Genomic DNA, 12,123 nt, shown 5'->3' with positions numbered 1-12,123 from the left:
AGTCTTTTTGACAGAGAGAGGGGTTATCACTTGGCTTTTCCAAGAAAAATTAAATGGCATATTTTTTAAATATAAAATAATTTATGAATAGAATTTTATATATGTGTTTACCGATCTACAAAAGCAAATGCTGAAAAAAACTACAACAAAAATACATCAAAAATCCTATTTAAATTTAAGATTAAAAAAATTCAAATTTAGTTTATAAGCATAAGCCAAATAATGAGGATGGTGTATATTTGAATTCCAGTTACTAAGTAAAAACACTTTCGACTAAGAATCTAATGGCACAGTTTTGATTCTAAATGATCAAATTATTTATAAAACTTTATTAGTCATAGGATAATTCAAAGTTAATACTACTAAAAAAAAAACAGAGTACCCAAAGCCTCCATCACCTGCACTGCACTGGAGTACTGGACTGCATGAGGTCTACTACTACCATCCAATCCAAAAAGAAAACAACAGAACTGATTTGACCTCACCATCACCGCCCTCATACAGGGCCTGCCCTCCCTTTCCTGTTCCTCCTTCTTCTTCTCCTTCTTCTCTCTTTCCGCCAAATACACTGCCTTTTCTCCTCCACGGCTCCACGTCCCCGGTGGTTTTGTATAAAATTCGCGGGTTTCAAAAGCACCCCGCAAAAAAGCTTCGAGTTTGAATGAACTCTGAAGTCTGAACTCTCCTCGCGCCGCGCAGCGCCCCCGCCGCCGAATTCTTTTCCTCCCCTCTTCATCCTTTGTCTCAGCAGCAGTAGTCTGAGCGATCAAATGCGGCGAGATCTGCGGCTGTGAGGGGAGCCATTCGATCTCTTCCCTTACTGGTACCCCGCTCTCTTTTCCTCTTCCGTTAGCTCGCACCAATGCATTGGTTGGAGTTGGAGTTGGGGGCGAGTGGTCTGGGCTGGTGGTTTTGGTTGCATGCAGCAGTTGGCATTGATTTTGCAAGCTTGGATTTGATTTTCTTTTTTTTTTCTGGGTTTTGGTACCACACGCTATGATTCTTGGATTCTATATGTGGTGGTTTTGGTGTGCCCATGGGATTGTTGGGCTCACATTGTGTTCATGGTTTGACGTGCGGATGAACAGGTAAAGCTCCCATCTTTTGTTCTTCCTTCTTTTTTTTTTCTCTTTTCAGAATTGGTCTTTTGGAGTTTCGGATAGCTTCGCGCGCCCTTTTTGACGTGTTTTTGGTATCGCGTGCGGTTCATTCTTGGCGGTTATGTGTTGCTCTTGGGATTTATAGGCCCGCATTGTGTCCATGGTTCGGCATCCTCTCCTCCTCCGTGTTCTTGGCGGATGAACAGGTAAAAGCTCCGATTTTTTCCCCCTATCCTGCGGCTCGCGAGCTCTATGAATTTTCTCCATGTTGTTGTCTCTTGAGCTTCGAGCTGCGTGATTTTGATTCTGAGCTGTAAGAAAAGTTTCATCTTTCGCCGCTGGATTTCAACGTTTGGCAACGCAATATGTTCTTTGACTTGGCATTAGGGGTTCAGAGTTCAGACTCCAGTGCTCCATTTCGGGGAAGAGGAAAAGCTCCCGTCTTGGTCGGCGATTTTTGTCTTAAAGTCGTGTCGCGTTCGTGTCACATGCCGCTGTGTTTCTTTCTTCAGTTCTTTTTCCCCCCTTCGCTGTCGGCAAATTTGGCACCGTTTTATCTGCGGTGAAAATGTGTCGGCATTTCACTGTAAATCTTTCAAAGTCAGGTCCACATGTTGACTCTTTTTTTCTCTGTTCATTTCCCTCTTTCAGTCCAACTGGAAAATTTCTTATATTCCATTACCTGAAAGAAATATATAAAAATGCTAGCCAACACTATCTTAATTTCTCTTCAGGCAGCTGCAAAAGAGCAAGACCATGGAGCAGTACGAGGTACTGGAGCAGATCGGTAAAGGAGCATTTGGTTCTGCCCTGCTAGTCAGGCACAGGGTGGAGAAGAAGAAGTGAGACTAGAACCACCACCACATTGCTCTTTGTCCAAGATGAAAAAATAAAGAAAATATATCTACCTTTTGGTATCTGCATCTTGCACCCAACTTGATCTTTTGGAGCCTGTGAACTGTGCTGTGCAGGTATGTGTTGAAAAAGATCCGTCTTGCCAGGCAGACAGACCGCACTCGCAGGTCTGCCCACCAGGAGGTAAGCAACTTCTACTTTGCTTTGCATGCGAGCTTTTCATCATATTTGTACTTAGATATGATTTCACACACACTGTCTTGTGTTCACAAGAATGACTTGTGCAGGTCAACTCTTGGTACACAATGATTAGTGTTCCTGGCTGTTTAGGGACTATTGTTCATCCTATTCTTCTCTGATGTGGACTGCTCTGAACTAAGAGACTTTATTTCCTATTGTATGCTTAAGAAAACTTGAATTTGAATTCAGATGCAGCTCATTGCCACGGTGAGGAATCCATTCATCGTGGAGTACAAGGATTCATGGGTGGACAAGGTTTGTAGAAATAAATAGGAAAAAAGACCAATGTACCAAGTACATAAGCTTTGGTTTCTAAGGGCAAGATGATACGTTGTTCTGGATCAGCGTTACTTATAGACGCCACTGTGTTTACTGATGTGAGAATCTACAAAAAGTCTAACTAGGATTTTCTTTTTCAATTTCAGGGTTGCTATGTTTGCATCATTATAGGGTACTGCGAAGGAGGAGACATGTATGTATGGTGTTGTAATGTGATGTTTGCCATTCCCACTGTCAAATTTGGTAGTAGTTTTGGTTTTGTTGCTAATGTGAACTCTCTCTGGTCCAGGGCTGAAGCTATTAAAAGAGCTAGTGGCACTTATTTCTCTGAGGAGGTATAATTCACTTTTTAGTGTCCATTTAAACATATTTAACTCGTTCTTTGGTGCAAGGCATTCACCACAACTTTTTATCTCATGTCACAGAAGCTTTGCAAGTGGCTTGTGCAGCTCCTCATGGCCCTGGACTATTTGCATGCAAATCACATTCTTCACCGTGATGTGAAGGTGGGTAGTGTTGCAATGTTTGACTCTCAGACACATTTGCAACCTGGAAATGTTACCCTTTTGTTTAAAATATTACTGCTGGCAAGGGAATTCTACCACGTTTTCTGAAGTTGCTATTTTTGTCTGTTTCAGTGCTCAAATATTTTTCTTACTAGGGATCAAAGTATAAGACTAGGTATGCCACCTTCCATTATACAAGTGCAAGCTTCATAGGAGTTTACATAATTCTGGATACAGCCTAATTTCCATTCAATATACATGCAGGTGACTTTGGGCTTGCGAAAATATTGACCTCTAACGATCTGGCATCCTCTGTTAGTTCTTAACAAGTTCATTTTTATAGAGCACATTCCATTATATTGGTGGTGGGAACTTATTCTACTCATGCAGGTAGTAGGAACACCAAGTTATATGTGCCCAGAACTACTTGCTGATATACCTTATGGTAGCAAATCTGATATTTGGTCACTAGGTAAATGCTTCAGTTTGATGTAAATTACCTAATCACGGTTAAATATCTCCCATGGTTTGTAATGCTTAAATAATTCTATTTCAGGATGTTGTATATATGAAATGACTGCTCTAAGGCCTGCATTTAAAGCTTTCGTAAGTTTTGAGATTTCTTATATTAGCTGGTCATGTAATCATTCAATTGAATTAAGCAAGTTGATTTCTTAATTAAATGTGACTTACTATATGCTTTAATATTTCTTATTGTACTCAGTTCCTGCTTATCTTCCTTTTTTGAGTGGTTAGCTTAATTAGCAGAACAACATGTCTTGTATTAATTGCCTCTTTCAAGTGCATACTTTTCTTTATCAAATTAATTTGTGAGATACATTTATACCTTAACTGAGTGTTTCTAGTTTCCTCATATCTTCCAATAGGATATGCAAGCTCTTATCAGTAAGATCACCAAGTCAATTGTGTCGCCATTGCCGACAAGATATTCTGGTGCATTGTGAGTTTCAAGGAGTTAATACTTGGTCGTCTTCTTAATTTCTCCTGTAAATTTACTCGGGCATTTCTCTGAAAGCTTTCTCATCATGCAGTAGGGGACTCATTAAGAGCATGCTACGAAAAAGTCCAGAACACAGGCCAAGTGTAATTCTCAATAACTCTCTTATATCCATGTCAGCTACTAATCACATATGTTTTAATCTGATAGGAATTTTGCATTTTTTTTCTACAGGCAGCTGAGCTACTCAGGCATCCACATCTCCAACCATATGTGCTGCAAGTTCATTTGAAATCTTCTCCTGCTCGCAATATAATCCCTTCCCGTCAGTCTCCAATTGACAAGGTTAAGAAAATGACATTTCCCACTGAGTCGATGTGCAGAAGTAAGGGCAGGAGAAACTCTTTGGGTAATGAGAGAACTGTGACCTTCAGCAAACCTTCTCCTGAAAGGAACTTTATTAGCTCTATTCAGAGTATCAAGGATTACACAACTACTCAGAGTGTCAAAGATTTATCTATTGATGATAGTCTGGTTGAAGAGGTTAGTAGTAAAACCTTAACCACAAGAACATCAATTATTGTCAAGACTCCCAAGAGCACTCCAACCAAGACAATCACAAGTCAGCTAGAACCTGCAAAGGCATCTTACAACAGAGTATATCATAGTGAGGTATGAGTGACACATTTAACATGTTTTAAATGCACTTGCATTGTTAGGAGTATAGTTCTTCTTTAAAAAAGTTGTAAGTTATAAACCTATTTAGAGCATGTGCTAAATGCACTCCGCTACTTGCTCAGTGCAATGTGTTTATTTAACATCCATTTTGTGTTCATCTTTTAACCAAACCTTGGTCTAACTAGTACTTGCATAAATAGATAGAAGAAATTTCAATAAAGTTTTGTTCAATGAACTGCTAGATGTATTGTCTGTCTTTTAGTTGTGCATTAATTTTCTTGCATTTCATTTTTGCACTGAACCTCACAGAATAAATCACTTTACTGTAGTTTTCTTTAGGAATTTTTTAGTCATTGAACTTATATTTCCATTTTCTAGCTGCTTCCAAGAACACCAGTCAATAGAAGCGCTCGAGTCGCCCGAAGAGCATCCCTCCCATTGCCAGCATTCGAGACACCCAAGCGTATCGGCATCCTTGATCATCTGGAATCCCCTGACGTGTCTGTGAATTCACCTCGGATAGACAGAATCGCTGAATTCCCACTCGCCTCATACGAAGAACCACTGTTCACAATCCAGAAACATTCTTCTGCCGATGGCTTGTGCCATACAACGCCACCACCGTGCATCGATCACTCAATCACCAAGGACAAGTGCATGGTTGAAGCATTCCACATCGATGGAGAAAACGGGAGCGACTCTTCAGGCCGTAACGCCACCGCGGCCTCAAGCCGCGGTTCATCTGACTCCAGGCAGCGTCGGTTCGACACGTCGTCGTACCAGCAGCGTGCAGAGGCCCTGGAAGGGCTGCTGGAGTTCAGTGCCCAGCTGCTGCAGCAGGAGAGGTATGAGGAGCTGGGGGTGTTGCTCAAGCCATTCGGCCCTGAGAAGGTGTCCCCCAGGGAGACAGCCATCTGGCTCACCAAGAGCTTCAAGGAGACTGGGTTGTAAGCATCTCTCACCTTTGTTATATTGCATGAGCAGAATTATCCGTTCTGCAATGTGCAAATGTAGCTCAGGAAGGCTAAGAGGTTGCTGGCCTTTAGTTTAGTTGCTGACAGTGTGACACCATCTCAGTGTTGCCCCCAGCTTATTAAGAGTTAGTAGTGATCATCTATTTAACAAGGAAGTAGCAGCAGTACTAGCTGGAGTTTAGTGTGGACCAGCAGGTAGTTTATATTTCTAACTATGTAACCATCTAGTGCTTGAAAGGTAACTTTGGCATTCCAAACCCGGCTGAAGAATCAGCTGGTTGATTCATCCTACCTGTGTCTAATAACAGTTCGCTTCTTCATGTAATCTTGAGTTCTTGAAGCTATGCTGCCTGCCTAGATGTCTCCCAAGTAGGAATTCAGACAGTGGCCATGTGATGTGACGGAGGCAACAAGGAGAAGAGTCTGACAAGGAACTTGTACCAGGTGAATGTCTCCGTGTTCTCGTCTGGTATCTTGCCTGTCTGACATTGGGAAAGCTACAGATTGTGTTTGGGTTTTGGGACGGTATCTGCGAATCATGGGGTCAACTGCTGAACCAGATGCTTTCTTTCCTTCTTTTCGCGAGGACTTAAGCAGCTGTTTGAAGCGGTGGCGTATTCACTATTTTTATTTAGGTGGTCCAACTTATATAATTTTTTAATTATTATAAATATGACATATAATATATATTTTATATATATATAATATAATAAAAATATAAAATTAATCAAATGTGTATTTTGTATATGTTAATAAATGATATTTTTCTTTCATATTTATTATATATATATATATATATATTCATTTAAGTTGGAATTTTTTTGGGTGGTCCACCATCTGTCTCCGCCTCTATGGTTTGAAGTGTTGACAATGAGAAACGACAACGTTCTTGTCATATTGGTCTCCGGTTTGACAAAAAATCACACGCAAAGTGTGGTTGAACAATCTGAAATCCATCCTCATGCATGTAAAATAATTTTCTAAAGGCTTAAGCTATACAATGTGATTCTCAAGTTGTATGACAGTGCTACTTAGAGTCCGTTTGGTATGCTTCCAAATTCTAACTTTTAACTCTAATTCTCCAAACTCCAACTCCAGTGATAGCTCTGTTGGAGTAGGAGACCTCAAAAGTATTTGGTTAGCCTTATTAGCTTTAGAATTTCTAAAAATGGAGGATTGGTAGGAGGTGGACAATAGGACCCCATAAGTGTTTTTTTATGTTTTTGTGATATATGAGTGATAATTGTTCTTTTTTCTTTAGAATTTTACAATATAATTGTAAGCTCAAAAAATAGTAGACAAAATTTGTCATGGAGAGGGAGCCGATGAAATCTGTTAGAAAGTAAAGTGTGAGAGATTGAAGGAAGAGAAAGTAGAAAAAGAGAGAATAGAGTGATGAACTCATGTATTCCATTAGTCATTTGTACAAGGGTGATTACAACTATTTATAGAGGGGGAAGGAGTGTGAACATGGTGTGAACATATCCCATTAGTGAAGAGGTGTCTCTTCGTGATAGGTGCGAACATATCTTGCTACTGAAAAGGTATCTCTCCATAATAGGTTCAATTAACATGTGCTAATTGATTATCCATATATTTTATTTCTTAACACTCCTCCTTGAGCAATTGGCTTATGGTAATCATCCTTTGATTCATCTCAATGACAAAACTTCTCCAAAACCTATAGAAAATTTTTGAGAAGAAACCATATTATAGTATACCACTAAAACTCCTTTAATCCAGTGAAAAAATTTACGGAGAAAATTATATGCACCTCCTAATAATAGCGAACAGAAAACACAACCAATAAAAACATCATTAGCAATTTTACTTTGTTAAATATTGTCATATATTTTTTTTAAAACTGAAACAAACTTGAGCGATAAGTATTTTCTAGGTATTATATGATCACTTAGTATTTGATTAAAATATCTTTTTATGTAATGTAAAAGGAAAACAAAATATGTTGTTAAACTCATAAAAATTTAGACTTTAAATTACGTTATATTTGAGAGCTGCACAAGTGTTCTTTTCATTTGATTTATACAAACATCAATAAATTTTCGTTTATTATAAAAAGACGAAATGTTGTATTGGATGTAAAACATATTTGTATACATTAGCTTTTATTAAATTTAGTTTTATAAAATTTAAATTTTATGGTGATATTAGATAATATAAATAAACTATTTGATTGAAATTATACATGGAACGTGAACGTGCGAACTTGATCTCGTAGTGGTTATGAAATTAGTAATTTGTTGTTGCACTGTTTTTGAAATTTGTGTATAAACTTGGCCTTGCAAATACTACGATTATCATTGAAACTTGCAAACTTGTATTTGCAACTGTGTCAACTTATAATAAATTATGCAAAACTACATTAGTCACTATTAATTAGTGGTTCGTTGTTATTTTGTCAGAGTTAGTTTAATTAATCAGATTAATAAATGCTTGATAGACAAATAATTTTGAATACTTGATTTATGTAATTACATTTAAAGAGTTTATGATATCTTATTTTTATTATAAATTGAACCGTACCATTAGCACGTGTACGGCGCTACCGTGATGTGGTACACTTCAAGATCTACGGTAGCGGCCGACCAGGGCCTGCATGGAAATGAGTTGTGCTTTTTTGATTTCGTGCTTCTTCTACCTTCCTAATAATCTATCATAAACAAATCCCATGGATCAATACCATGCTGATTAGCTACACTAAATAAGATATATACTGTTCTAAAAAAAAGATATATACACCTTAAGAAAAACTAAACCAATCAACGACTCAAGCTATGCAAACGCGCATATAATCTTTGGACACACTCTAATTGCAAGAATAAATGGTTCGGTTTGTCATCATAGCTCACAGAGGAAACATAGCCTATACAAACAGGGTTCTATATACACTTATTGCGCACTAACAAATGATAAAAATAACTAGAAAATTTTGTGCAAATACTTTCCATAGGACTACACCTATATACAACGTATGATTTTCTAATTCATTATATATGGAGAGAGCAAAAAATAGACTATAGTCTTAAAATTGCTAGTTTTTTATTTTCTTTGTTAGGGCGAAATTATAATAAATTTGATGACATGACTTTATACATAGGTGTGTAGTATTATTACAAGTATATGTATATTTTTTTTATTACAAATGTCAGTTGGTGTGTGCACGAAAAGCTTGTGTGCACACAGTATGTTTTCATTAAACAAGTGCTCTGGCCATAAAGAATTTAGTTTTCCACCTCTACTTGAATGACCATCGCTCAATCCGAATTTTCGTATTACATTCTCTATATCACACTCAACTATATTTTATTAATATATACTATCTTCGGTCATAAATATATGACGTTTCAAGCAAAATAGCTTTGTTTTAACTCTAATCCTTTGTCCTAACGACAAACATTAATGGGTGAAGGGAGTACTAACTATTTATTTTTTAAGCATATGCTACTTAAGAAATCGGTTCTCTCTCCATACGAACGATGGATGCGTTGGAGTAACCGCTAGACCATATGTTTTTTACCCTCTATTTAGTATGGAGTATTTGATAAATGAGCCGCTGCTCATGCTCTAAACTTTTTATACTTCGCTAAATGTTTAGTTTGACTAACTTCTAATCGATTTGGGGTTTGACGCTGCGTTTCCGGCAACAACCTGAGACTAGCAAGGCAAGTAGGCAACGAATTTAAGTAAACACTCTTGAATCTCTGACTGTACATGTCTGAATCCAACCATCTGAATGAATAATGATTCGCATTCAACTAGGCAAATCTTTCTTCAGTGCTCGTCACTCGAGTCCAAAAAGGATCGTGGATTGTTAATACAGATTAGAGAGTCCCCCCAATGCATCCGTATGAGAAGTACACTCCCAATTGTTAACAAAAAAAATGCTGCAGACTCAGCAGCAGCAACAAAGACACTGATGATACTTCCATCTTGCTGGTTTCATCAGTTCAGTCTGCAGTGACAAGAACCTGACAGATTAGGACGACATCACGCGACGATTACAGGCTTAGTACAGCTGAAAACACAGTACAAAAACACATGAGAACGTCGATGCTAGCTATGTTTCCTTGGCAAAAATACAAACTCCAATGTGTCATCTGATCCCTAGAAAGATTGCACACAGAAAGAGATAAGAGGTAGAAGCAACAGAGAAAATTCAGTTTCAGCTTCAGTTTCAGTTTCTTCTACTGTAGCAAGCAACGTCAGTGGCAGAAAGTGCAGGTTCAGTAGCAAGCAAAGCATCACGCGATGGCGGCGTTGTCGGTGGCCAGCGACCAGCAGTAGGTGGTGGTGGCGGCGGTCAGCACGGTGCTCGTCGACCCGCACTCGCTGTCGTGGAGGGACGCGCTCGACGGGTCCAGCAGCCTCGAGCCCCACGGGCACGACGCCGGCGCGCTCACCTGCGACGGGCACCGCTGGACGCGCGCCATGGCGGCGGCGGCGGAGGCACCGCACTTGGGCAACGCCGCCAGCGAGCGCGCGGAGGCGTGGCCCTGGCCCTCGAGCGACGCCCGGCGCCGGCCGCTCGGCTGCCTCTCCCACGACACCTCGCTGGCCGACGACACCGACGCGCGCTGCCGCGGCGCGCTCTGCGACCGCGCCTTGGCGCGCGACGACTCCGTGTTGGCCATGTAGTTGGGGAAGAAGAGCGGGTGGTCGCCGGCGCCGCCTTGGCTCTCGTGCTGGTGCGGCGGCGGCGGCGGCTTGCACGGCGCGTCGGAGGCGAAGTGGTGCCACGGGCTGTTCCGCGCCGTGGAGAAGGAGAAGTCCTCGTACCGGCCGCTGTACGTCCGCGCGCTCGCGTCCGTCAGCGCCGACGGCGTCGGCGACACCTTCTGGTACAGCTCCACCTTGGACGGCGTGCGGCACAGCGGCGTCGCGTAGCAGCTGCTCCGCCGCGACGTCCTCGGCGTGCAGTGCGCCTCGCCGCCGCCGTAGCCGGTGTCCACCTCCACGATCTTCACGTTCTCCTCAACCTCCTGCATTTCGCACGCCATGGTTAGCCCCGTCCAAGCTTTAACACACAACGCTTCGTGCCGTACCAGTTGTTGCTGGCGGAAGCGTGGGTGGTGCGGCGAGCGGCGGGTGGGCGTCATCCTCGGAGTGCGGAGGGGCTTCTCCTTGTCGTCGTCGAGGAGGCGGAGCCGCGCCGCGCGCGCGCGGTGCTGGGCGGCGACGAGCGCCTGCATGCAGCGCAGCGTGTTGCTGGCCTGCCGCCGCACGAGGTGGCCGCGCACCAGCGCCTGAAGCTTCACGAGCCCCCTCAGCGCGCACAGCGCCTTCCTCGCCTGCGACGGAGCGAAGCAAAGCAAAAACCATCAAAACCGCGAAGCACTTCTCCCGGCGGCGAGGCAAGCAAGACGGCGGCGAGAGACCACTCACCAGGTAGGACCTGAAGACGCACTGGATCTTGATCGCCGCCGCCTCCTCAATGCCGACGACGACGGCCCGCTTCGACCCGGCCAGCCGGAAGGCGGCGGCGGCCGCCTGCTTGGCCGCCACGGCAGCCTCGGCCGCCGCCGCCGTGGCTATAGCCACCGCGACGGCGTGCTGGTCGGGGTCTATCCGCGGCTCCAAGAACCCGAGCTGCCCATGCCCATTGCCCGCAGCATCCTTCACCGCCGGCCTCCGGAAGCTCCACCTCCTCTTCTCCTTCGCCCCAGGCGTCGACGCCGGCGTCGACGTCACCGCCGCCGCCACCACATGCCCCGTCTCCGTCTCCGGCGCCGGCGCCGCCCTCGCCCTGTCCTTTCTGCTCGGCAAGAAGCTTCGCAGCCACCTACCCGCCCTGCCCATGACCTCCACCCTCTGCAAGCTCCACCTCCTCACACCACAACGCCACTAGACTGCACCACGATCTCGCGCTCGCAGCGGAGAAGGCAACCGCCAATCCGGTCGCCCCGCCATGCATGTGCGATCGGCGTAGCTTGGGACGTGCAGTGCAATGCAGCAGGGGGTGGCGAATGAATATATTACTCGCCTGCAATAACTGCTGCTCCTGCTCGCTCGATTGCCACCATGGCTGGCTGGGACAGCATCGATTACTTATTAATTTTTCCGCGCGTAACGGAATGGAATTTTTCTTTTCGTGGCGCAACGCGATCTCGTCGACCTGGCGCGCTCTGTTCGCACCGGCGACGCGCGCGCTGCTGCTGATGATGCTGACGCAGTTGGTTCTATCCAAAAGAATTTTTCAAGATCGCTTTAGCTGTTGGTGAACTGTGCTTTGCCCTGGTGGTGTTCATCAAGCTGAAAGAAGAGATATTTAAGGACAGTTAGTATACTGCATAGCTGCCTGTTTGAGAAGAGATTTTTAAGGACAGTTAGTATACTGCATCGCTAAAGGTATAAAATAAACTTCAGTGAAAAAACATCAAATTCAACACTAAGTTTAAGGTTGAAAATTCAGATTTTGGCTTATAAGTAAAAGCAAAAATCCAAAAGATGAGCGTGATAGTAACTCAGAAGCGATCACAGAATCTTGAACCGAAAGCAAATGCAGAGATGCTAAA

At 43.0% G+C, this 12,123-nt stretch overlaps 2 protein-coding genes across 2 annotated transcripts; one reads left to right on the top strand and one right to left on the bottom strand.

Annotated features, from left to right (window-relative positions):
* The first annotated feature begins 499 nt into the window (after positions 1 to 499).
* On the top strand, positions 500 to 5,922 carry LOC102712065 (serine/threonine-protein kinase Nek1-like). Its single transcript, XM_006650262.2, has 15 exons — positions 500 to 823; positions 1,835 to 1,942; positions 2,072 to 2,138; positions 2,385 to 2,450; positions 2,621 to 2,667; positions 2,764 to 2,809; positions 2,900 to 2,980; positions 3,113 to 3,155; positions 3,245 to 3,294; positions 3,371 to 3,452; positions 3,537 to 3,586; positions 3,868 to 3,941; positions 4,033 to 4,084; positions 4,173 to 4,610; positions 4,995 to 5,922. Exons 2-15 carry the CDS (start codon positions 1,857 to 1,859, stop codon positions 5,565 to 5,567), a joined length of 1,755 nt encoding a protein of 584 aa, XP_006650325.1. The 5' UTR covers positions 500 to 823; positions 1,835 to 1,856; the 3' UTR covers positions 5,568 to 5,922.
* Positions 5,923 to 9,386: 3,464 nt separating this feature from the next.
* Positions 9,387 to 11,625, bottom strand: LOC121053910 (protein IQ-DOMAIN 14-like). Its single transcript, XM_040522426.1, has 2 exons — positions 10,994 to 11,625; positions 9,387 to 10,899 (listed from the first exon to the last, which is right to left on the bottom strand). The coding sequence occupies exons 1-2, from the start codon at positions 11,405 to 11,407 to the stop codon at positions 9,853 to 9,855; spliced, it is 1,461 nt and encodes a 486-aa protein (XP_040378360.1). The 5' UTR covers positions 11,408 to 11,625; the 3' UTR covers positions 9,387 to 9,852.
* Between the last annotated feature and the right edge of the window lie 498 nt (positions 11,626 to 12,123).

This window comes from Oryza brachyantha, chromosome 3 (genome assembly GCF_000231095.2).
Source record: "Oryza brachyantha chromosome 3, ObraRS2, whole genome shotgun sequence".
NCBI classification, from domain to species: Eukaryota; Viridiplantae; Streptophyta; class Magnoliopsida; order Poales; family Poaceae; genus Oryza; species Oryza brachyantha.
The sequence above is the reverse complement of the archived record's forward strand: the minus strand, read 5'-3'. Positions and strand labels throughout refer to the sequence as shown.

Bases quoted from the DNA above. Each gene is read 5' to 3' on its own strand.
- LOC102712065 (XM_006650262.2), top strand. From the start codon at position 1,857: ATGGAGCAGTACGAGGTACTGGAGCAGATCGGTAAAGGAGCATTTGGT. The intron at 2,139-2,384 runs GTAAGCAACTTC...ATTTGAATTCAG, and splicing joins GCAGGTCTGCCCACCAGGAG to ATGCAGCTCATTGCCACGGT. The intron at 4,085-4,172 runs GTAATTCTCAAT...TTTTTTCTACAG, and splicing joins GTCCAGAACACAGGCCAAGT to GCAGCTGAGCTACTCAGGCA.
- LOC121053910 (XM_040522426.1), bottom strand. From the start codon at position 11,407: ATGGGCAGGGCGGGTAGGTGGCTGCGAAGCTTCTTGCCGAGCAGAAAG. The intron at 10,900-10,993 runs GTGAGTGGTCTC...GCTCCGTCGCAG, and splicing joins GCGTCTTCAGGTCCTACCTG to GCGAGGAAGGCGCTGTGCGC.